Consider the following 25,197-nt stretch of genomic DNA (forward strand, 5'->3'; position numbering starts at 1 on the left):
AAGTGGTACTGTGCATTAGTTACACACAGGATGAAGTTAGCCTTTTAGTTGTTTATGGAAGGTGGCAAGTGAGCCTGTAATTATACTTATTTCAAATCTTTAACCATGCTTTAAACCTTTAGCAGGCAGATTTTTTTTTTCCTGAGACAAATTATAAACAAAGATCTTACATTATCTGAAGCTGGTAGACCTTTAGACAAGGAGAAACAGGACCTGCTGTGCCAGATAACCACACAAATGCTCTCTGAAGAAAAGAACAAAAGGAGTTATCTAAGCTGCTGCTGTCAGGCTTTGGCACTGAGCATCTTCATCTCAGAGACCAATGTAGCACAGAAAAGGCATCCATTTCATGGTCACAATAAATCCTGTCAGTCCAATGGAAGGCATAGAACAGTGAATTTGTCTAGAAGCTTCACAACTGCAACAGCTTTTACATTCATCATTCCTACAGAAATTTTTTGGAAAACAATTTATTTCTGATTCATTCTTCAATCATTAAAAAAGTTGGCATCAATCTAGAAACCAACCTAGACCCAAGTAAGCAGCTCAAACTGGAGTTAATTTTGCTACTTTATATATTTGCATTTTATTTCAACGAATTTGTTTTTTAATTGTTGTTTTTAGCCAGGAACACGCGTCAAGTTTCTTATATAAGCAGACATCTGCATTAGCTGCAACCCGCGGGCAGCGCTCCCGTTGATCCCTCCCAACGCTGCCCGGCTCGGACACCGCTGCCACCGAGCTCGCAGCGCCTCCCAGAGGCGCAGTTTATGATCAACATTAGTTGCTGTACCAAGAACCCCTGGGAAAGAAGCAAAACTTGACATTTCACTGCAAAGGTTTCCAACCCTCAGAGGAACAAGTCACACAACACATGAGAAAGTAGCAGGGTAATCCCAAGTCCCACTGAGACTACAGTTGATTCAGTTACCTTCATCTCACTCTCACCAAAGCACTGGTTTAGCCTTCAACAAAAGCCATGGTATGTTTGGTTATTCACCACCCTTATTAAACAAAAGGAACTTATACTACTTATCCACTAAAAAAGTTATTTGCACTTTGACTGAGCCCTATTCTTTTCCCTTAAAGTCATCCCTCCTTCCAGAGGAATCACAAACATTTCCAAAGATGCAATTTCCTCTGCAAGTGGAGCAAAGAACACTTGAGCATTTTAAAGCCATGATAATGTTAACTCCAATTTGATGGTAAATGTAAATTTTCTATTTTCTCTGCTCATGCTCTTGGATACTACAGTGGGGTGTCAGAGCAACCTTGAAATTCAGTTTCAGCTTCTACTTTACCCATTAACAAAATCTTACATTTGTGAGTTGGATTACTCTGTAATTTTGAATTAAGCACAGGCACAGCACATTTTTTGCAACAACATTTATTCTAGATATATCAAGACTTAAATCTTATTGAAAGCAGCTACATCCATTGATTGTACATAATCTTCAAAAGCTGTTATTCTCTCTTCCAGCATATCTGTTCCAACTTTATCATCTTCAACAACACACTGGATCTGAAGCTTTTTGATACCATAGCCAACAGGTACTAGCTTGGCTGTAAAATAAAACAAGGTATTTAGTATTCCTCAATTGGTGGAATCTCTTAAAAACACCGATCTAAGATTGAACTGACCAAAGGAGTTTGCAGGAAAACATAAAAACATCATTTGCTCCACATTATGGACTATCTAATTAACAACAGAGGATTCACTACAAGTAATTGAAAAGGAACCTCCACCTCCTCTCCAAACCAGTGATGTGGCTGTATGGGTGTTTGTCTGCTGCATCAGGAATTGTACAGGGAGATGCAGGATAACAGCATCTTAGGTTTATAGTTTTTAAAATCTGTATTTGATTCTTAACTGGGCTGCTGCACTAATCACCTTTTCTGACTATGTCAAGATACTGAAATACAGTGGTATTGCAGTTCCCACCCTGTTTTAGCTACATTTTCAGAGATCAGCAGTGACCACAAATCTAATTATTCATACAATGTATCCTAAGGTACTACACTCTCTCCCTGCTCCAGAATTTTCTCATACTTACAAGATCCCCAAACCAGGCCATCTGCTTGAATGCTTCGAACACACTCCTCTAGTTTGGCCATGTCTGTCTCATCATCCCAAGGTTTCACATCAAGCAAGATTGATGATTTGGCAATAACAGCTGGTTCTGGGGGAAGAAAATTGCCTTTAAAAGCTACGAAGTTTTCAAACACTCATGAATATACTTGCAAACCAGTTTTATTATGTGAGCAACTTTTCCAATTCCATGAACAAGAACCTCCTCACACTGCTGTGCCAGGCCTCTGGTACCAATGTACACTTCTGAAGTGCTGTGGCTACGTACATCCCAGCATTCGGTGTGTAAATCCACTGTGTTCTTAAAAAACAAGTCTCAGAACACAGATTAAGCAGCTGACAATGTTTGTTACATAGGAAGTCCTTTTCAAAGGATCTGAAAAGGAGCTTAATGCTGTGTAACAGTTTATTTTCCACAGAGGGAATACTGCAACTGCTACAGTTCTGAACAGTTCCAGACCAGTAGCTGTGGAGGGACTTGTATACTGTGGCCTTTTCTCTGAACTCTGAAAGATAATCCTTGAGTTACATCTGTTTGTATAGAAAGCTCTTGGAAAAACAAGCAGGAGTGTATTAAGCAGGACAAAAAGTATGTTAAGGTTCCCATTTACTATGGGAGGACTGAGCATACAGGCAATTCAAGTGAAGCCAATCACTCCCGTCTCATTTCAATCAAGCTGATCTATTATTACAGTTAATTAGTGTTTCCAGCCACCCTGTTCAAATGCATGAAAATTAACCCAAGCACAAAAAATTAAGAAGTTCTTGGCACACATACTTTTGGACTTCTTTGACTCATACTGTGCCAGGCGTTCTTCCCTCAGTTTCTTTGCTTCTTCACTTTCCTGAAAGAGAAATCTACAGTTACAGAAAAGCACCAAAACCTCATATCCCCAGAGCATTATCAAACTGACTGGCATCTACTCAGACAAAAACAAAACATCACAACTGTCAGCCGAAAGATGGTGATTTTTTGTTTTATTCATCATGTAACCAGTCAAAGTTGACCCCAAAACAACACAGTATTTTCTAACTCAAGTGTTTACCCTCCAAGCTTTCCTGTTCTTCAAAGATAGCTGAATTTGAGAATTTCAAGCAGGATCTCTTATCAAGGTTACAAACTTAAGTAACTTAAACTAGCTAAGGCAAAAATCTGCATAGCTGGGTTAATTTCAAAAAAACCCAAACATAATACTGAAAGGTCACAAGTACCTCCTCATCATCAGATCCAAAAAGGTCAATGTCATCATCATCTTTGCTATCTGTGGCTGCACCTGTTGTGTCCTCAACATCAGCAGGACCGTATTTCCCCAAAGCCTTCTTTACTCCTGGCAAGCTGAAAGAAAAATGCAGCTATAAGGAAACCTACTAAAATGTAGATACAAATACCACCAGTTTGTCAATGCACCTACAAGTGCATTTGTAATGAAAACACTGGGCTAAAAAAAAATAAAAATCGAATCCTGCTACTTGAAATCAGAACCTCCTCCTAAGACCCAAAGACAGCCCCCAATGCTTGTGACATGCTTGCAGAATAAACTGTGAATATGGGATTTGCTATAGCCTCACCAAAACTGGCATGATCCCACCCAGCATTGCTGCTCCAAGTAAGCACGTGGACAGTAAAAGCTTTCTTACTGGAATAATTTATCTACAATATATTCCATCTAGGAGGAGTCACCAACTTCCTGTTCATGCTTTCCTAAAACTATTCTCAATTAAAAACTACTAAGTGACTGAAAACACACTGTTGCAAAGTAACCGCTACTTTTGGAAGTTTCAGTGAACACTTTACCTTGAATGCTAGCCTTAAACAGCACAAGAGGGACCAGAACACCCTGAATTCACTTCCCCCTGTAGCTCATATAGTTCTGTAGTCTTAGAATAAGCTCGTAGTCCTACTGCTACTATGAACTGCTGCTACTGGAGCCATAAAACTAGCTTAGAATAAGCTCACAATTCTGTTACTGTGAACTGCTGTTACTAGTCATACAACTAGGCTCTGTTTCCAGGAAGTGTAAGTACTTTCCAGAGTGGATATGGTGAAGCAACTTCAGAATTATAAAAGCTTCAGAAATAGGCTGGTGACTGAGCAACCCAGCTTTGGAAGAGTTTCCTATAAACATGACTGAGGCTTAGAGAAAGCAGTGTAGCAACATTTACCCTACCTATGCTGTACCTTTTTAGAGGCCTGCAGTCTCCATGGATATCAATATACAACCTTTCACAAACATTTAAAATCACTAAGAAAGATAACGTTTACTTTTATATCTCCTTTCTTTATATGTACTTCTGTATTACAAATCACAGATTTTTTTTTATCTTCCAGGCCTAAACACCTCAACATTGATGTGCTGTGTATTCATCTGTAATGACTCCTATAATACTTAACTAATCCGTTTTGGTGCTGCCTTCATGGACCTGATTACTGGTAATTAATTCCCGGCTTTCAGCAGAGTTATCCGTGCAAATGGCAGCAACAAAACCCAAGTCTTTTTATAAGCTTTAGCAGAAATGTTAGCAACTGAACAGAGACGGAATTTAGCCGAGCAGATTCTAAGTGAGAAATGCGATGTTCTGACAGAAAAGGTCTGCCCTGCTTCGGGACCTGCTCGTGTGCCACGTGGTACCGCCGAAAAACAGTTTTGTACAAACTCGAAGAAACAAACCCAGCACTTTGTAGGCCAGTTCGCAGAGATATTGCAGCTTTGCAGTTCAAACATACCTTGCCTTCTGCTTTTCGTACGACTTAATGTGATTGTACCAGCGGAGAGCATGAAACAAGTCCGCAGGCGGAGGAGCAGCGATCGCCTCAAAGACTGCGATGTCAGCCTGCGAAGGGACGTACCTGCGGAGAGCGAGCCCAAGTTAAGCCGCTTGCTCGGGACACGCGGGGACACGCGTAGCAGCAGCTGCGGCGGCACCTCAGAGCCCCCCCCGCCGCTCACCGTCAGGCCCAGCTCAGCTTCCCCGCGCCCCAGCGGCCCCCTCCCGCCGCCTCTCACCCCTCGATGTAGCTTCTGTCAGCCAGGAAGTCGTTGAGGACGCGGAGGCCCGCGGCGGACTTCAGGTCGCCGAAGCCCATGGCGGCGGCGCGCGGCCCACACGCAGCACCCGACCCGAACGCGACCGCCGCGGGAAAAGGCCACGCTGCGCCTGCGCCGCTCTTATAAAGAGCCTGGATCCCTCCGCGGTTCTCTGCGCACACGGATCCCTCCGCGAGAACCAACCGCGAGGTAGTTCTCACGGGTTGGCCGCTCCAGGGCAGGTAGTGCAGCAAGAGGGACAGGAGAGGTGCGGGAAAGGGTCGATGTAATACCTGTGAGCCTGACTATAAGCCCCAGGGAGGTGTACAGTGTTGCAAGGGTTTTGTCACCCCGAACTGCCGCCACGCCCCGCCCCGCTGGCACAGCGGAAGTTGCCGAATTGGGCGAAGAAAGAGACGGAAGGAGACGGGAATTGCCGAGGGCAGGACGGTGTATGAGTGACGGTGGCCGAGAAGGCGCTGAGCGATTGGCGGAAATTGCCGAGTTCCCTCGTTCGCCGGTAACCCGCCGGAAATTCCCGAAGCGGTTCTCTCCGGAGATTGCCGAACGCCTGCCGTCCTCTCCGGAGGTTGCCGAAGGGGGCTCCGGAGGTTGCCGAAGGCGGCTCCGGAGGTTGCCGAAGGCGGCTCCGGAGGTTGCCGAAGGCGGCCGGGGCAGCGGCGGAGAGGCCCGAGGGCGCCGCCATAGAGGCCGAGCGGAGCGCAGCCGGTCCCGCGGCGCCGCTGCCCGTCCCGCGCCAGGTAACGGCGGCGCCGCCGCGGCGCGGGGTCCGCGGGCTGGGGCGCGCTCCCGGCGGCTCCTCCCGCCGCTGCTCCCGCTGCCCTTGGCGGGACGGGCGGCGGAGGAGACGCCTCCAAGGTGACCCCCGCGCCGGGCAGCGGTGCCGCCGGCCGGGCCCCGGGGACGGTGACACTGACACCGAGCCCGCCCCGCCGGGCTGCGCCGTCCGGCCAGTGGGGCAGCGGGGCCGGGGCTCCGTTGCAGGCGGAGAGGCCGCGCGGTGCCATTCGTGTGTGTCGTGGTATAGATTGTTTTGATTTTCGTATCTTGCGTTTGAAGGAAGTAACTTATTCTCCTGTAACTGTACCTATTGATGCATACGTACCTTTTTGCACCTGGTAGATACAGGTGTTTACTCTTCTTGTTTAAAACCCGTCAGCAGAAGTTCGAACTGATAAAAACAGTGCTGTTTTCTCTCTTACCAAAGCACCATGCTTCGACTGCTTGCTGTCCCCAGGACCTTAGCTGGGGTCACCCAGTCCTCCAGAGTATGTGGTAAGTCTGGTTCATACGTGTGTCTGTGGTGATAAATGTATGTGTGCATGTTAACGTATGTGCAGTTCACTTACTGAAGGGCACGTAATGCACACTTCATTTGCAGCTAAGGGATTGTGCTCATTCTAAAAATGGGATTCTCTGAGCACTGTATGAGTGTAAGATAAGGGAGTGTGGGGTCTGATGTTTGCATCCAGCAGTAGCTGAAAGTTTGTTTTCTTTTTCCATGTCCTTCAGGGCGCACAACTGCAACAGCAGCCAGCAACCAAATAGAGGTGTTTGTGGATGGCCATCCTGTGTTGGTGAACCCTGGAACCACAGTCCTTCAGGTGTGGGGAACGGCATTCTGCATTTCCTTAGACTCCCCATCTCACTTTTTGCCAGCCTGTTCTGTTCTATACAGCAAAAAACCACCCACCTTTACGTTGTTTCTTGCAATTCTTTAGGGGCACTTTCACTGACTGTGATGCACTTTCACGTGACAGAAATCCACTGGGGAACTCATTGTTTCAAAAAGAAAAATCTGCCATGGTTGTCTGGAAGAAGATGCATGCAGCATCAATCCCAGCTGCAAATATTTATGCAATGCAATAAGAGACTTTGATAAGTTCTAGTTGAAATTCTGTCTTTGAACACTACATGACTTTGCAGTCTTTCAGAACCTGTTAATCTTGTATCTTGTTAAAGTGATGTCTCTGGTAAATGAGGGATTGCCTCTTTTTAGTTATTAGTTCTTATGATTCAGAGTGCTGATCCTTAGCTGCTTTTATTATTCTTGGTGCAGAAAGAAAGGAAACCTGGAACCTCCCAGCCTGTACTTAGCATTGTTGCTTTTCAGGCTAAAATTTCAGGTAGAACTTTTTCCAGTCAAGCTTCTTTTTAAGAAGCTGTTAAATGGGGACACAATATAATGGGTACATAATATGCACATTAGAGTACATAGTTTATTTCAAGATATAGCCCTCACTCTTTGTATAAAAGTTACTACGTAGGCACTAGAATGCCCCCAGCAGGAGCATAAATTTTTCTTAAATGCTATTTTTTTCATTAGCTTTTCAGTTTTGCTAATGTGATTTTTTTTTTGGTAGAAATTGTAAAAAAAATTATATTTGTTTAGTTCTTTATTATTGAGTTTCATGGTATTTTTGGCAGGCATAGCTAGTGCTATAGCATAGATCCCATCATCTCTGGGGGTTTTATGCAGGAAAGGTTGTCCTTATCTGTTCTGTGGAAATCTGCTGTCTCTGTCCTCCTGTCTCTTCTTCAGTCCTGGCATGCAAGAATGTTTCTTTGAGTTTAGGGTCTGCTGAAGTTGAAGATTGACTATGCTGAAGTACCCCTATACAGAGCATCCATGTTGTTGAATTACCTGAAATGCTTATGTCCCTTGTTGTTCCCTTTATGTTTTTCAATTTTTACTGTGATGCACTTTTCTTTAAAGAATGTATGTGTTCTTTAAAAAGTTAATAGTATTGCTAGTGTCCTATCTGTTATAGAGAATTCTCTCTATTATTGGGGGAAAGCATGAAAGAGGTCAGTTCTCATTTCCTCAATCAGTTACAAAGGTTAGAAAAAATATATTTATAATTGATATCATGGTATTGTTCTGCTTCATCACAATTTTTTATTTATGGTCACTTCTTAAGATAAAAGCTCGAATTCACTGTACTCCTGACAACTAACAGTGTTAGCCTTTCAAAAGCTGCATAATGTTTTCTGAGGTGGAATTGAAAGGTATAACTAAGATTTAATTTCTCTTTGTTTCTTATTTTTTATAGGCCTGTGAAAAGGCTGGAGTTCAGATACCTCGTTTTTGTTACCATGATCGTCTCTCTGTTGCTGGAAACTGTAGGATGTGTCTTGTGGAAATAGAGAAAGCTCCAAAGGTATTTTTTGTGTTTCATAGAAATTACAATTTTTTGCTGTGCTTAGGGCCTAGTTTAAATCTTGTAAATGTTTGTATTATCATTAGCACATGAATTGTTGTCATTCAGCTGCTCTCATCTCCCCACTGGACTGCAGTGATTGCCTGTGGATCAAAGTCAGTTCTCAGGTTATTATGGATTATCTTGCTCCTGGACAAGATAATTTTTTCCAAGAACATTTGATAGCTGTGTATTTGCAGTCAGACATATTTTTATGCCTCGTAATTCAGGCTTCAGCCACACATTTTCAGCTGATAGTACTTGAGTAGTAAACTTCAGATACTGTTTGAATTCAGCTGTAGGATTAGTGTCTGCAGGTTTGTTCTGCCTAAGTAGAGATTGCAGTTATTTAGTAGTTTGTATTTTAATGCATTGATATCTCTTCTGAAATACTAGTTGATGTCAGGACTGAACAGTGCTATTAAGAAAACTCTGCACGTAGTTGAGGCATTCGTTTGGAGTTCAGTCCTGGATTACACATTTATATTCACACATAAAATTTTTTTGCTCACTCCAACTTCAGTTCCATAGTTTGAGCTTTGTGTCTCTGGAAAGGTTGGGTTATCACTAAAGACGGAAGTCATGAGGTGATTGAAAAGTACGAGGGATTGATTTACTCAGCAGGAATTTTTGTTAATCTTACAGTAATCTGTAAGATTACAGTGAAGGATTTTTTTCCAAGACTCTTTATAAAGGCTTTGTGCAAATAAATATCTTAATCCATACTCTGATACATTCAGTTCTACAGGTTTTCCAGATGTCTGCTGAAGCTTTTTGATTTGCCTTATATTTATTACAACTGACATTCTTACTGCTGTAACTACTTGAATTGAAAACCAAAAGTGTAAAATTTTCAACTCTTAAATAAATCATAACTAATTTAACCTTTTTATATAGAAGATGATCAATAACTATGGCTTCTAATGACTTTCCTTGCAGACCTTTTTATTTGTACAACATGTTAAATTAATAACATACCTGTGTAAGAAGTGGAGGGAGGAGGTTGGGGTTTGTGCCTATGCTGAGAAGTATTATGCTGTGTTCATGCTTGCTTTTTATGGTGATTGCAGCCAGTTGCTGCTTGTGCCATGCCAGTTATGAAGGGCTGGAACATACTGACAAACTCTGAGAAGTCCAGGAAAGCAAGGTACCTTTCTTTTAGCCTCCTTTAGCTGATTAGTTATATTATCTGCTAAATAAAGTTGACACGAACTTCATTTTCTGAACCTAACAGAGAGGGTGTAATGGAGTTCCTGCTGGCTAATCACCCACTGGACTGTCCTATCTGTGATCAGGGTGGAGAATGTGACCTACAGGTACAACATCCAATTAAATTGTGTAGACTTATGTGTTAATACTCCTGTCTTAGATGAAATTGTGCTTTCCAGCAGCCTGGATATGTCTGTTTTCTGTTGTCTGTTTTAGGATCAATCGATGATGTTTGGCAGTGATAGGAGTAGATTTAGAGAGGGAAAACGTGCTGTGGAGGACAAGAACATTGGCCCATTAGTCAAAACAATCATGACTCGGTGTATACAGTGCACTCGATGCATCAGGTAACGTCCTTTGTTTTTCACTGGAGAGCTTACTGAGCAGGCATATTTCTATCAGTTAGTTACTTGTGAAAGAAACACATGAAGGGTAATCAGTTTTTTTAAAATTTCTTTTCTGACCGTACTTAAGAATTTTATTTCTGGTAGTGAATGATAGCTGGTTTCCTGGAGCTACCAGACAGGTGTTATATAGGAAACAGATATGGCCAAAACATGAAAGTGAAATCAGGGTTCTACAGGGCAGATCTGATCCCATGGTGTTAGTGCCAGAATGGATACATGCCTTCCTCAGCCACAGTTACAAGATTTATTTATTCTTGATAGCATGTGGTAGCTATATTTATGCTGTTCTGTAGTCCTGAAATGCAGTATCAGCCAACTTGAGCCAGGTGGAAAAGAATACCGTGTACCCAACCAGTTCTACAAAGAACTTTTTAGTTAGGACTAATGTTGGACTCAGTTTGTGAAATTCACTGAGTACTGAACTGCTGTGTTTTTTGATACAACTCCCCCTAGTTTTTGCAGCCTTGTGTAATGAAATTCTGCAGATGTGTGGTCCTGTATATGATGGTGCTGACTAATGCATCTGAACAATTGTTTTCTTCTTTCAGGTGTATGAATTAAGGCTAATGTTTTACCTTAAGAAAACAAGATGAAGGCTAAAAAATGTTCCATGTTGCTGTTGTACATTGCAGATTTGTTTTTCCTTCTTTGTGCATCTGCCAGGTTTGCTAGTGAGGTTGCAGGGGTAGATGACTTGGGAACAACCGGAAGGGGGAACGATATGCAAGTTGGTACTTACGTTGAAAAAATGTTCATGTCCGAGTTATCAGGAAATATTATTGACATCTGCCCAGTTGGTGCTCTTACCTCCAAGCCATATGCCTTTACTGCACGCCCATGGGAGACAAGGTAAGTATCTTAACTCACCCTGAAGACAAAGCTTTCTGTTTGTTGTATACGTTATCTTAGTCCATTTATGATACCAAGGGTTTTCTCTGACTTTATTTTCTGTGTTTTTGTTGTAGACTTTTCCATAGACTGAATCTAACAGGAGTTTAGTTACTTACAGCATTTTCAAGAAAAGAAAGAATGTTATAGTTTGTAGACTGTTTTTTCCTAATTTTTACCCTAAAATGTACTGATGCTTAGTAAAAGATGTGTGTAAAGGAAAATTCAAATTCGTTAACTCAGTAATTGTTAAGGATGTTGTTTTAAATATCTTGTGAAACGAAGCTCTTTTATTTGTATCTAAAGCTAAACCTACAGCACTTTTTGTTGTTTTGTTATGCACTCAGTATAACTGTTGGGCTATAAATAATGCACCCTCATGTTGCCAGTGCAGATCCGCTTGAGCCACTTCCAATTAGCAGACTGGTCCACCTGCTGGTTGTTTTGATGGTCTTCAGTGACCCAGCTCCTGGGTACATGAACATCTATGTGATGTACCTTTACACCCAGGTTCTCTACGTGAGCAGCAGCATCTTGCCAGAGTTCAGCAGCCCAGCTGGGCTTTCCCCTCCTCTGACAGTTGCTCTGCTTCCATCGCTGCAGCCAATCCTGGAGAGCATTTGCCACCATCCGTGAGTCAGTACAGAGATGTTTCTCATCCAGCCATGTCTAAAGCCACCTGGATAGTTTCACCTCTGCAACCTGACTCGATTCACCTTGTCCTTCAGCAATTTCTGCAGCTTGCTGTGTGAGGCTCTACACAGCAGCTTTCCATCAGTGAACAGCTCACATGGCTTCTTGTTTTCTGATAGTTCATTATACAGTGGAGCTTCTTCAGCACGTGCCACCTCCTCCTTGGCAATATTCCAAAATCTTTGCCTTCTGGCCAGCTCATGATCACTTCCAAAATTCCTGGTGATTGGAGTTTTGTGTTCAACCTTGTTTTGTGATCACTGTGACTCACTTAACATCATGCAGCTGATGCTACATGGACTGTAGAGGGGATACCCAGCCCCACAGCAGCAGTCAGGGTGCCAGGAGGAGCTGTGCTTCTGTACCAGTCACTTCCGAGGCGCCTCGAACACCTTCACCTGCTGCCAACATTGCAGGCCTTGGATCTTCTCTATCGACGGCTCCAAAACCCTACAGGTGACCTCGAGTCTCCCCTGGTGCTCTCTGTCAGAGGCTCCAGGTAGGGCTGTTCTCCCTGGCTATGGTGTAGAGCACGTTTTTAACATCTTGTCTTGCCCAGACTGGCCCAAGGGCTACTCCTCTTTAATTTGTTCAAAGGCTTGTCATTGCTCTGGGCCCCATTTAAAATCATTCATCTTCTGGGTCACTTTATATAGAGAGGGCTTACAGTCAGACTGTAATTTGGAATATGCATTCCCTGAAAACCTCTAAGGACTGAGAAGGCTTGTGTTTTCTTTATTGCTCATCAGTAGAGACATAGCTGTTACTTTGTTGATCACATCCATTGGGATCTGATGACATCCATCTTGCCATTTTATTCCTACAAACTGGATCTGCTGTGCAGGTCTCTTGACCTTACTTTGTTTTATGACAAAACTGGCTTTCAGAAGGATTTGGACTGTTTTCTTCCCCTTCTCAAAAACTGCTTCTGTTGCCCCACATGATGATGCCACCAATGTATTGCAGGTGTTCAGAGCTTCACAGCATTCCAGTGCGGTCCGGATCAGTCCATGGCAGATGGTAGGGGTAGTTTCCACCCCTGGGGCAGTCTATTCCTGGTGTACTGGATGCCTCTCCAGGTGAAAGCAGGTTGTGGCACCAAAGGGATTGAGGAAAACACATTAGTGGTATTAGTTGGGGCATACCCCTGTCCTGCTTCTGACTCTAATTCATACTGAAGTTCCAGCATGGCAGCACTCGGCAGTGCTGCATTTAGGCCATTATAGTCTACTGTGCCAGGCCACTGGGTCCACACAGGCTAGTTATCCTGGTTGTCCCATTCCTCTGCCTAGCTGGAGGCAGTGCCCCTCTAGTCCTGGTCATAGTATTTGTTGCTCACCTTTTGGAAATATGAGTGAGAAATCCCTTCATCAAGAATAGAAATAAGATCAGCCCTTCTACTTCGTCAGAGTAACTGCCCTCTGTAGACTGGAGGAGCAGTTTTCCTGGAAGAACCTCATTTGTGATTGATTGTTTACCCTTAAAACTCACATATGCTTAAAACACTCAGATCCTTAAAACTCACATACCTGTGACTCTAGGGTTGAGGTAGATTTTCCATTTCCCTTCCTCCTGTCCTCTCTGTGGTCATGCAGGTAAAGCCACAGGGTGGTTACATACCCACTATATCCTCTCTCTTGAGTAGAGGAAGGCTTAACTCCTAATAGCTGAGATAGAGGTGAGGAGAAGGATTTATCCTCTTTGAGTTGCTGGACCCGTTTCTCCACAGCTGAGATGAGGGAGGAAGAGAGACTTTCTTTGTATTGCCAGAGTCAGCCAGCCAGTTCATCGTCCCTTTGTCCCTCTCCGTCTCTCCAGGTCATTAATGCCAGTGAGTCGGTATACAGTGATGGTGTGCTCCATACAAACTTCCACCACTTGGGTTGCGTGTACCTGACTTCAGCGGGATCTTTGGCTAACTGCTTGTTGTCCAGGTCTTCATAAATCACCTCCTGTATGGCTAATTCCCTCAGGTACTGGATGCTGTTCTCTGTGGTGGCCCACTTGCCTAGGTGACGTATAACATCTTCCTTGAAGGGATACCTTTCCTTAACACCTGACAGAAATCACCTCCAGAGGCTGAGGACTTGTGCCCCTTTTCCAAGTGCTTTGTCAATGCCCCTTCCCTAGAAAGGGATCCCAGCTGTTTGGCTTCCTTAATTTTAATTCCAGGCCACTGGCCCAGTTATCCCTACATTGAAAGCTGCCAGTGGACAAAGTACTTGCTTGAATAATGGCTGAAGTCTTTTCACATATCTTGCAGCTCACTCAGGGATGGAGATAATGTGTTTACCACCTTGTTTATCAATTCTTCCTTTTCCTCTTCTCCAATCAGTGGCTGCTTCTCTTTCTTCTCCTGTTCTTCTGATGGCCTTGCTTTGGAGGAGTCTGCCTTTTCCACTTCTTCCTCCTGCTCTCCCTTAGAAGAAGCTCCTTGATCCCTTACTAAACGAGCCAACTTCCACTTTTGATATTTCTTCTTGTGTATAGGAGTGACTGATACTGGCACAGTTGGTTCTTTGGTGTATCCACAGTGCCTGTTGTGGGGGTTGATGTAGCAGAAGTGCCTGACACTTTGTCATCAGATCCTGTGACCTTTTCCCCCTGCAGATACTGAATAGTGTTGAACAGGATTGGATAGGTCTGGGCCAGGTCCCAGCATGTTGCAGTGATTTGTGTGTCTCTGGAATTGCCAGGGTGACAGCATAGTGTTTCCAAATATTTTACTACTTTTTCAGGATTCTGCACTTGTTCTGGGCTGAAATTCCAAGATGTTGGAGGTGCCTACTGTCCTAGATACTTGCCCATGTTATCCCACACACCCTACCACTCATAACTCTCCAGGCTTGGGGCAGATGTCTGGGTGGTATTCTAAGTAGCTGTTTAACCCTAAACAAAACCTGAAACACATTCAGGAGACCCAGAATCATAGAACGTTAAGTGTTGGAATGGACCTTAAAAGATCATCTGTCCCAACCCCCCATGCCATGGGCAGGGACACCTCTCACTAGACCAGGATAACCCTTATCCAACCTGGCCTCGAACAGACGAACATCCCAAGGATATTTAAAATCTTCAAGAGCTATTGTAATTAGTCTGGAGGAGAAGGGGAAGGTGGAGGAAGGTGGAGGAAGGTGTTTCCCCATGGATTGTCGCTCCGAGAAGGTGAAGGGTGTAATTACTAACCGTGTCCGCTGGGTGGCTCCCGGAGCACAGAGGTTGCTGAGTGCAAACACCAGATCAGTCTCACGACCACGAATTTTGTCATGTCACAAAACAGTTTTACACAGTATGACAGAATTATGTCCTTAATCCACCCTCCAGAGATCATAAACAGCAAACAGGGAACATATCTAGCCAGTAAGGTGTTAGATAGCACAGCTCTGAGGATGTGTGCAGCAACTCCGAGACCAGCAATTATTAAACTAATACAATAAATGCTTATAACAAATTTGTTTTAACATGCTCTGGTCAGATCTGTTGTTATCTCAACCCTCAGTGCCCCACACTGGGTGCTTAAAAGGACCGTTGTGGTTTAACCCAGCAGGCAGCTGAACACCACACAGCTGCTTGCTCACTTCAGCCGCCCTTGCCCCATGGGATAAGGGAGAGAATTGGGGAAGGAAAGTAAAATTTGTGGGCTGAGATAAAGGCATTTTAATAGGACAGAAAAAGAAAATTATAGTAATAATGATAAAAGAATTAGAATGCACAATGCAATTGCTTGTCACCTGCCAGCCAATGCCCAGCCAGTCCCTGAGCAGCAGCCCCCTTGTTTATATACTGAGCTTGACTTCATGTGGTACAGAACATCCCTTTGGCCCGTTGGGGTCACCTCTCCTGGCTGTGTCTCTCCCAGCTTCTTGTGCCTTCCAGCCTCCTTGCTGGTGGGGCAGGGTGAGAAGCTGAAAAGTCCTTGATTTGGTGTCAACGCTGCTTAGCAACAACTAAAACATCCCTTTGTTATCAACACTGTTCTCACCCTAAATCCAAAACACAGCACTATACCAACTAGTAGGAAGAAAATTAACTCCATTCAGGCCAAAACCAAGACACTGTTGCTGCTTGTGTATGAAAAACTGTAAGTGGTTTATTTGTTCTTCTAAACAGGAAGGTAGAGTCAATTGATGTTCTTGACGCAGTTGGAAGCAACATTGTAGTGAGCACAAGAACCGGAGAAGTGATGAGAATTTTGCCAAGGCTGCATGAAGATATCAATGAGGAATGGATATCTGACAAAACAAGGTGTGTGGGAAGTGTTTGTACCCACATGTGTGTTTAAGCAAGCATTAAAGGCACACTTTGCAGAACCAGAAACGTGAACATAGCACTGACTTCTGGTTTCAGCTGTTAATATTGTAAAGCTGTAGTGAAAAATAATTGGTAAAACATGTTTTTAATTCTATAATTGAAGTTACTGAGTTTTCCAATGTTCTGATTTTTGTAGCTTTTTTTCACAGTAACTTTTATTTGTATCACTGATTGTTTTGAGTGTTTTTGAGAAAAAAAAGTTAAACTTTCAGGGGAAATATTTCTTTTTCTTTTTTCTAGCAGTCTGCAATTATTAGAAAATTTGGTCACAGCATGTATTTAGTATACACAATTATCTTTGTCTTTGCTCTTTAATAATATTCCTGGTATTTACTTAGGTTTGCTTACGATGGTCTGAAGCGTCAGAGACTAACTCAGCCAATGATCAAAAATGAGAAAGGACTGTTTGTTTATGCCTCATGGGAGGATGTATTAACTCGTGTTGCTGGTGTGGTAAGAACAATTTTCAATATAGGTAGTGTAAAATTAATTTCCAAAAGTGGACATATTATTAATATCAAGCCAGCTATATAAAGAAAGCTTTTGACTTTAGGGTTAGAGGGGAGCATTTGACTTCTAATCCATTATGTTTCCACTTAAATTTCTTACTTTGACTGTTATTTCCTGTTTCATGGATTGGACCTTCTAAAGAACTTTGTGTTATCATGGTTTCATTTGGAGCATTGGGAGAGAAATTACTTTTATTTAAATAGGAAAGTAAACTGCTTCTTCAGAAATTTAGGAGGAAGCAACTTTCACAAATACTCTGATCTACCTGAAGATATTTTTAAATTTATTTAAACTATCACCGCTTTTGCCATCAAAGCCATTAAATCTGTATTACTTATATCTGAATTGTGCTTTCCTCAGTGCTTTCTCTGTGTAGTGATTGATTCTGCAGCTCAAATGAAGTGCTGCATGACTGCTCTGGATTTTGATTAAAAATTTTATGTGGGTGAAGTAGAATTGAATAACTGTAATTGAACTTTCCTCAAGGATGTTTTTGCTCATGGTAAAGTAGCAGGATTTGTTACAAAAGCTATTGCTTCTCATATAATACTTTCGAGTTAAGTTTACTACCTGAGACTGTGTTACAGAAGTTTGTATTCTGTCTGCACTGTGGCTTCATTAAAATAAAAGCATTCACCAGTCTCTGTCTCCTCACTACACTAAATGAGAATTAGCCACATCTGAGCAATAACTCAAGTGGGAGAGACCTGCATAGAATACAGAGAGCTGTTCTTTGCTTATCATGAGTTCTGAAGCAGCTGGATTTGCTGCTTATCAGTTTGTGCTGCTCCAGGCCAGTGGTTGCACCGCTGGCTTTGGCACATCCTAACATAACAAATATTTGCCTGGGCTAAATGAGAATTTACTTCAGTGGTTTCCTTCATTTATGCTTATACTTACTTTCTCTCCAGCTACATGCTGTTGAAGGTAAGGAAGTAGCAGCAATTGTAGGAGGACTGGTGGATGCAGAAGCACTAATAGCTCTGAAAGACCTTCTGAATAGACTAAATTGTGATACGCTCTGCACTGAAGAGGTATTCCCTACTGCTGGAGCTGGGTAAGATTACAGGCAAAGTCTGTCTGTAATTAGTATGTTAATAAACTTTCCAGTTTGCAGATTGTCTCTTGGCAAGATTCTGAAATGACCAAGGATAGCAATTGCTGATGCATTAGTAGGATTTGGTCAAATTTACAGTACTCACTTATAGAAGATATTTATAGATTGTGAGTGGATGCATATAGCCCTCCACTATAACAAGGATTGCACACTTTACTGTATGTTGTACTTTATGTACTGATGGTGCAGTTTAACAGTCAGCTACTGAAAGCCAGTTGCACTCTGCTGTAAATTGAATTATTTAGTCTGTTTCTGTGTGTGTTGGGAAAACTATAGTACACTTATGATCTTGTAAACTGTGAAACAGTAGATTAAGTTAATGAAGGCTGTCAGTAACTGTAAATGTAGGAGACAGCTACATTGTAATTTAATGTTTTGCTGTCTCTCATGAAAAACTCTTCTTATTTGGGTTAGTAATTTGGATTGAGAAATCTCTTCTTTCCCTTTCTTTTCCTGAGATTAAAAAAAACATTTGGAGCACCTACCGTCTTTACCACAGCTTCATTCCTTTCCTTTACTGAATTCTCATCCTCTTCCTTACATCTTTTGTTTATAGCACAGATTTACGCTCTAACTACCTGCTTAATACTAAGATTGCTGGAGTGGAGGAGGCAGATGTCCTGCTTCTGGTTGGCACCAATCCACGCTTTGAGGCACCACTTTTTAATGCTAGAATTCGAAAGAGGTTTGTATTCCTTGGTGGTGAATAAGCATGTGAATCCATCTGGATTTGATAGAATGCTTTGTTGGAGCTGCAGGCAGTAACTTGGGAGCTCACTGGATTTAGTTCACCTTTTAGTAAAGGGAATGGGGATTCATGTGTGGAAAAAGGGTGTCTCGTCTCCCTGTAGTGTAGAGCTAGTTCATTCTCACTTTGACATTTTACATTAAGTTCATCTATTCAGACATTTATTCCTTTATTACATTACACAGACACCTCAGATTTTCTGTTTTATAGAAGTTTGTTAAAGCATATTCCTTAAAGATTTATTTTCAGCATCAGTTTGCTCCCTTTTGTAGTGTTGTAACAAATCAGATGTGCTGAGTTTAGAAGCAGTGATTCAAGTTTAACATTTTCTCTGGCAAGTAGTGTGGCTTTCCCAAACTTTTGAACATAGCTAATTCAACATTGATAAGATATGTCAGTATGAGACAAGCCAGGTTTATGAAAGTCCTGTCCTTCTTAATGCTGGGATTTTTGAAAATACATAATTTTAAACAATAGTGGCCTTAAAATTTTGAGAGGAGAAAATGGAACAAAATGTATGAATGTATATAATTCATATATTTTTATAAGTCTCTGCTATGAGAAGCTGCAAAAAAGAAAAAATTTCTAACCATCTAAATTTTTCTCTGTTTATCTAAAAATAAATGTATTTCTAAAACTGAATTGGCAGAAGTTTGAAGGGTGAAGGGAATTGAGTTATGACTTGTCATGTCAAATGTGTTGCTGTACTGGTCCTGGAATGTATGTAGAGCAATAGTCCTCCTTAAAAAAACTTTAAGCTTGCTTAGTAGTCAGAATGCTGCTAAATTGCATGCTACCAAAGCAATGAATGCAGTTTAAATTCCTTTAAAATCCTATTATTTCAAGTTATTGCTAAAATTACAGTTAGTGGCTTTGGTTGAGTAAAACTCCGTATTTCTTTAATTTTTATAAAATATTTGCTGTGTTTTCAGCTGGCTTCACAATGACTTGCAAGTGGCTGTTGTTGGCTCTCCTGTGAATTTGACCTACACATACAACCATCTAGGAGAGTCCCCCCAGATACTTCAGGATCTTGCTTCTGGCAAACATGCATTCTCCAAGGTACACACAACTTAAGAGTGTGATGTTAAATTCCATGTGTATTGAGTAAGAACCTGAATTCCTCCGAAACAGATCAGAAGAAGAGTACCATGTTGTATATGGGGTTATTTGCTTTTAATCAAATGCACAGATGAGGTGATGATTACTGTGCACCAAGTATATGTAAACTGTTTAATGTATTCAGGTGTGTAAAATTTGCAGTGCAGGAAACTCCTGACTTATTTCTTGATATAAAACAGGCTGTTTCAGGTGCTGCTGTTTCCAGCATGTGTGGTTATCAAGGTATAGTTCAGTATTGACATGGTAGTTTACTGCTTATAGCAGTTTCTCCTGGCTTTATCTCCAAAAGAAACAATGACCATTTTGGAACCATAGCTTTGCGTGGAAGACTTACGGAGAAATTTTGGGATTTATTACATTATCTGCACCAGGAATTGTCTTCATAGCTGTGGAATGAATTTCTTGATTCTTTACCTGCACAGGTCCTCGACCAGGCCAAAAAGCCCATGGTGGTGGTGGGCAGTGCAGCCCTGCAGCGCAGTGATGGAGCAGCTATCCATGCTGCTGTGTCCACCATTGCACAGAATGCCAGGACTAAGAGTGGCGTTGGTTCTGACTGGAAAGTCATGAACATCCTCCACAGGTTTGCTTTGAAACTTTTTGGGGATGAGCTTTCTTTTACACTGGGCCTACACAAGTTGCCACAATGTATGTGTGCAGATTTCTTTGTGTACACACAAGCAGCTTAGTGGATTAAAGCTATAGGGAATATAAAAAACCAGAAGTACAAACTAGCAGAAACTTTTTAATAAAAATAGGTTCCTTGACCTAGCAAACTCCATGAGATTTCATTAATCTGTTATATTCAAGTGTAGAATTTAAAGTTTCAGTTTAGAGGTACAGAATACAAGAGAGCTTAATATCTACCACAGTGCTCAGCAGGATGCACAGCAGACCAGTGTCACTTGCTAAATGACTGCACTTTATTTTGAGGAAGAAAACAAAACGGCAAGAGTATTTAAATAATATGGTTTCTTTTAATATTCCTTTTACTCTCCAGTTTCTTAACTGAATAGTTAATAGAAAAGCTTAAAATGTTTTCATTTTAGAGCTTTTGACCGTAGTTATTCAGTCTGTTGTGACAGTACTCCTTTTAATAGGTAAGCTTCTCTTGGACAGTCCTTCACCACTCCCTTTCTGAAATTCCAACTGTCCAACTGACACCTCTGTAAAGGAAAAATTATTTCAATAAATGTAGTGGCACTCAATTCCAGAGACTCAACGAAGTCCTTCTGCCAGAAGCAGCTTCATTCATGTAAAACTAGTGTAGTAAGAGCAGAGCTTGGTTCTCTGAAGGAAACTCGAATATAAAATCCTACTGTTGAAACTGAAATATTCAGTACCAAAACACTGATGAGTTAACCCTCATGATACTTTTTTTAACTGTGGTTTAGCAGTCTTGGATATTATTGACTTCCATACTTCAGGTGCACCATCCGTTCTACCTTAAGTGTAAAAAGCAACTTATTGAAACCCCTGTGTCTGACTGTTAGACAAACATGAGTTACACTGGAAAATCTGTTCTCTACAGAGAGAATCTTTTTTTGCTTTAAATAGAATTGTAAGTCTGGCACCTGATTATGCGGGATTATGCAAAACTGTTTCTTTGAAAAAGGAAAAGACTGCCAGAAAATGAGAATTATTATTTCATTCTTTTAAAAGTATTTTTATGTGTGAATAAATGAATAGTGATGAAATAGTGGTCTTAAGCCTTTGATGATTTAGGGTAGCTGATGGCCCAAGAGCTGGTCTTTCATCTTCCACGAGTGCCCTAAATTAAAGGCTTGATGAGCTCAATTCATAGCTGAAATGTCATTTGGAACATCAAGATTCACCAGTGAGCTGCCTGGCACTAGGCCCTGACTTGGAATGTCTCCCTTTATTTTTGCCATCCCATCGTAAATAGGTGGGATTCCCTGTGAAAACTTCAAATGGCATCACTCTGTCAAAATGCAAAACTGACTCAGTACTCTGTCAAAAATTTCATCTGCCTTTGTGCTTCTTGTTTGTCCTGTTACTATTAGGAACCTCTTATGTCCCTTAGTTAGAAAAAGAAGTTAGGTCTGTTCTGATGGGAGAGGGAGAATTGTGAAATAACTTAAAGTCATAATGTGTTTGTTCCTACAGGGTTGCAAGCCAGGTAGCTGCTTTGGACCTGGGTTTCAAACCAGGAGTGGAGGCAATTAGGAGAAATCCTCCCAAAGTGTTGTATCTTTTAGGAGCAGATTCAGGTTGTATAACGCGTCAAGACTTGCCAAAGGATTGTTTTATCATCTATCAAGGTAATTATTAGATGTAAATTAAGAAATGCTGCTATTTTAATAGCTGGAGAAAAAGCCTAAACAGTGACGTAAAACCCTTTGAGAAATTCTAGACTTTGTTTTCTGCCAAGAAATAAAACTTCTAACGCATAACTGAGATACTGATTACCTATTTCTTGGGTAAAAATGGGAAAGTGTTGATGAGTAATAAGGGAATATAAACCAGTATAGGTCTTCTGGAACACAGCTTCATACTTGGCAGACAAAATGGCATTGCTTTCCAGCTGTTTTATCGTATGAAAACCTGATGTTGATTCACTACGAATCCTTGTTCCAAGAGCTCCCCAAATCTGAGTCACTGTAGAGACTGAACTATCATTTATTCCTGCTTGTAGTCCATTAATTCTCCCCAGAGTATTTGGCAAGTAAGACCTCAGAGCAGTCAGCCTAACAGGCTTCATATTACTGGTTAAGCAAAACTTAGAAACTTCTTTTTTTTTCTGGGAACACAGAAATTCTGTATTGTGTTAGTAAAGCATTTCTTTTTATTTTGACTTACTTATATCTTACATGGTTTTGTACCGTTTCCTCTTTCCATGTATTTAGGGCATCATGGTGATGTGGGAGCTCCCATGGCTGATGTTATTCTCCCAGGAGCAGCATATACAGAGAAGGCAGCCACCTACGTGAATACTGAGGGTAGGGCCCAGCAGACAAGAGTAGCAGTAACGCCTCCTGGGATGGCAAGGGAAGACTGGAAAATCATTAGAGCTGTCTCTGAGGTACTGCTGCTGTTATAAATTGCTTCAAGTAAAAGTATACTGGGAGGTTAAGTTCCTTTTTGGAAACACTTCCACTTTTTAATGTAAAAAGAGGTACATTTTCAGGGAAAGACATAACTGTAGTTTTAAGAAGTAATATTTTCTATTGAATCCTTTGTTATTTCTGTGACTTAAATAATATTGTTTCGCTTTTGAGGATAGCACTAACATTGTAGCTGCTGTATGCTGTTGGAATGCATAATGGGTTAAGCTTTGTCTGCAAATTCTGTAGGTCTTCATGAAGTGCTTTAGAGGAAACTGTTGGGAGGATGCAGTCTCTTGCTCTTTAGAAAGAAAACAGCATGGACTCTTGAGGACAGGATCTGATAAGGATTAATAAGTCAAATATGTGCTTACTAGTCACAGGGAATAAGATGCATTGATAATTGCATCAGTTTTATCTCATTTGGTGGTAAGCTGAGGAAAGTGCAAGTGACATCTGTGTGGAAGGAGAAAAGTACTTCTTTTCTTTTTTCCTTTGTATAGCAAACAGGACAGGCTGTTTTTTAACCTAGGGAAGTGTTGACTGTGTAGGCATCAGAAGTCCAAAAGAACATCGTGACTTTGCTTTGGTTTGTACACTCTAACTGGCTGTGTTTTCAGGAGTGTAGATTTTTCCTGATTTTACTTTAGGTATGTTAATGGATTGGTAATCTAAACCCCTACGAATTAAATCCTTAGACTTGATGGCATTTCTTTCTGTGAATCTCTTAGTTGGCTGGTATGACCTTGCCTTATGAGAACCTCGATCAAATACGGAAGCGTTTAGAAGAAGTATCACCTAATCTGGTTCGATATGATGATGTGGAAGAGGCTAACTACTTCAACCAGGCAAATGAATTGTCAAAGGTAACCAAAACAGAAGCATCTTGGCATGATTTGGTGCTGTTATATAGCTTGATGCTTTTTTTAAAATGGGCCTTCTTCATATGTAGTACGACAAGCATTCTTTGACCTACACTGAAAATGAGTTCCTATCATAAAGGTGACTTTCTTTCTTTTCCTTTCCCATCGCAGTTAGTGAAACAACAGCTTCTTGCTGATCCTCTTGTTCCACCTCAGCTCACAATAAAAGACTTTTATATGACAGGTATGTATAGTGTGGCCTTTCCATTCTGAAATCAGCAATACATTTTATTTAGCTTTACAGTAAGATTCTTATGAGGCATTTAAAGTTTTCCACTAAGAGTGGAAGTCTTTTGACTTTTTAGTCTTTCAAAGAAACAAAATTTTTCAGTAAAATTATTTAGAATTTACATAAAGCACAGACTGTATTTTCAGCTAAGCAACTTAATATTTATTGTCTTTGTATTGTCTTGTACTAAATTTCTTTTATATTGTCTCTGCATACAATTTTTAACATAACAGTTACAGCACACTGACGTTTGGATTTTTTTTTTTTCAGATTCCATCAGTAGAGCATCCCAGACAATGGCCAAGTGCGTGAAAGCTGTTGTTGAAGGTGCTCATGCAGTAGAAGAGCCATCCATCTGCTAGAGACTAATCAGAATGCTAGCACCTCCATCCAACTATTTGTTGCAGTTAACTGCTGTGACTGATACATTTTTTTTTCAAAATCTATTTGACAGGCTGTTGTATTTTTTTTTTCTTCATTCACATTTTCATCACTTCAGATAGTCCCATAATATTACAGGACTGTTGTTATGTCTAAGAGAACATGCAGCACTCAACAGAGGCAGGGTACATGATGATTGTATACAAATAAATTATAATACCAAACAATCCATTACCTCTGTAATTCATGTAGCTCATGTTTCTTCCATGAAAAGAATTCAGTAAGAAACTCGGACTCAGTAAATCTTGATTTGCTAGGAACAAGTCTACATGACAAAAACTCTAGATTGTAACTTTCTTCCAGAGTATCCAGGTATCTTAATTTTAAGCCCTGGTTAGGATGTGAGCATGCTGTTTTTGTAATGTGCTTTCAAACCCAGTTGCTCCTCATACCTGGTTTTGTCAGTGTTCAGACCTATCACTCCTCCAGGTACTGGTATGTTTCTCCATTCTGTTTCAGTTGAGAAGCTACTCAGGTAGGAAATAATTTTGGTGTGAAAAAGAACAGCAGTCTTCACACAGCTTCCACATGCTTTAAAAATCAGCAATCAGATGAAAGCCCTTTACACCAGTTCAAATACAGAAAAGATCTCAGAATAGTTTCACTGTGCACTGATCATTTTATAGCAAAGTGGGGGAAGGGGTTGTGTTTGACATTTTTTGGTTGGTTGGTGGTTGTTTTTTTTTTTTAAGCTTTAGAATGAATTCACTGATTCTCTACTATAGTGGTTAATGTAAGTTTGGAGGAAGGATAACTTCCTTTTCAGCAGAGCTTAGAGTAATTCTTCCAGGAATCATCTAAATGGGAACAGTATCATAAAGCCATCACTTCCACTGTATTATTTAAAAAAGGAAGTGTTAATTTTGCATGAGGAAAAGCTACATTTTTCAGTGTAGTATAATCATGAGTGCATGGGAAGGCTGCTGTAGAAGCCTTAGCTTTATAAATTTCTTTTTTCTTCCATACTTGAAATTTTTCAGTAACAAATAATTTTTTAGAAATTTTCTTTCTGCCCCAGAAAACTTCCTGGTCATCCTCGTATATCACAGTGCTTACACAAGCTGAGTCTTAAATGTTGGGTATTGTTTTCTTGTCGTGGTACAAAAAAAAAAGGCAACTATTCAAGGATACTATAATGACTGTTAGTGAGACTTTGAGAGATACTGCGTTCTGTTTTTAATGTGGCAGTTCACAGGAC

At 41.1% G+C, this 25,197-nt stretch overlaps 2 protein-coding genes and 2 non-coding genes across 4 annotated transcripts; 1 reads left to right on the forward strand and 3 right to left on the reverse strand.

Annotated features, from left to right (window-relative positions):
* Positions 1 to 1,371: 1,371 nt before the first annotated feature.
* Positions 1,372 to 5,447, reverse strand: EEF1B2 (eukaryotic translation elongation factor 1 beta 2). The gene is made up of 6 exons (XM_027637054.1): positions 5,095 to 5,447; positions 4,815 to 4,937; positions 3,302 to 3,425; positions 2,868 to 2,934; positions 2,055 to 2,180; positions 1,372 to 1,563 (listed from the first exon to the last, which is right to left on the reverse strand). The coding sequence occupies exons 1-6, from the start codon at positions 5,172 to 5,174 to the stop codon at positions 1,409 to 1,411; spliced, it is 675 nt and encodes a 224-aa protein (XP_027492855.1). The 5' UTR covers positions 5,175 to 5,447; the 3' UTR covers positions 1,372 to 1,408.
* LOC113944447 lies at positions 2,430 to 2,563 on the reverse strand. Its single transcript, XR_003526690.1, has one exon. It is a non-coding gene; the product is annotated as a small nucleolar RNA SNORA41 (small nucleolar RNA).
* On the reverse strand, positions 3,007 to 3,086 carry LOC113944443. Its single transcript, XR_003526686.1, has one exon. It is a non-coding gene; the product is annotated as a small nucleolar RNA SNORD51 (small nucleolar RNA).
* Positions 5,448 to 5,806: 359 nt separating the features above from the next.
* Positions 5,807 to 24,169, forward strand: NDUFS1 (NADH:ubiquinone oxidoreductase core subunit S1). The gene is made up of 19 exons (XM_027637043.1): positions 5,807 to 5,876; positions 6,344 to 6,411; positions 6,649 to 6,740; positions 8,190 to 8,297; positions 9,407 to 9,483; positions 9,571 to 9,652; positions 9,762 to 9,892; positions 10,616 to 10,801; positions 15,644 to 15,778; positions 16,183 to 16,297; positions 17,266 to 17,411; positions 18,028 to 18,156; positions 19,152 to 19,281; positions 19,764 to 19,924; positions 21,469 to 21,623; positions 22,209 to 22,384; positions 23,138 to 23,272; positions 23,441 to 23,513; positions 23,829 to 24,169. The coding sequence occupies exons 2-19, from the start codon at positions 6,348 to 6,350 to the stop codon at positions 23,918 to 23,920; spliced, it is 2,187 nt and encodes a 728-aa protein (XP_027492844.1). The 5' UTR covers positions 5,807 to 5,876; positions 6,344 to 6,347; the 3' UTR covers positions 23,921 to 24,169.
* The last annotated feature ends 1,028 nt before the right edge of the window (positions 24,170 to 25,197 follow it).

This window comes from Corapipo altera, unplaced genomic scaffold, assembly GCF_003945725.1.
Source record: "Corapipo altera isolate COAL_440 unplaced genomic scaffold, ASM394572v1 45, whole genome shotgun sequence".
Taxonomy (NCBI): Eukaryota; Metazoa; Chordata; class Aves; order Passeriformes; family Pipridae; genus Corapipo; species Corapipo altera.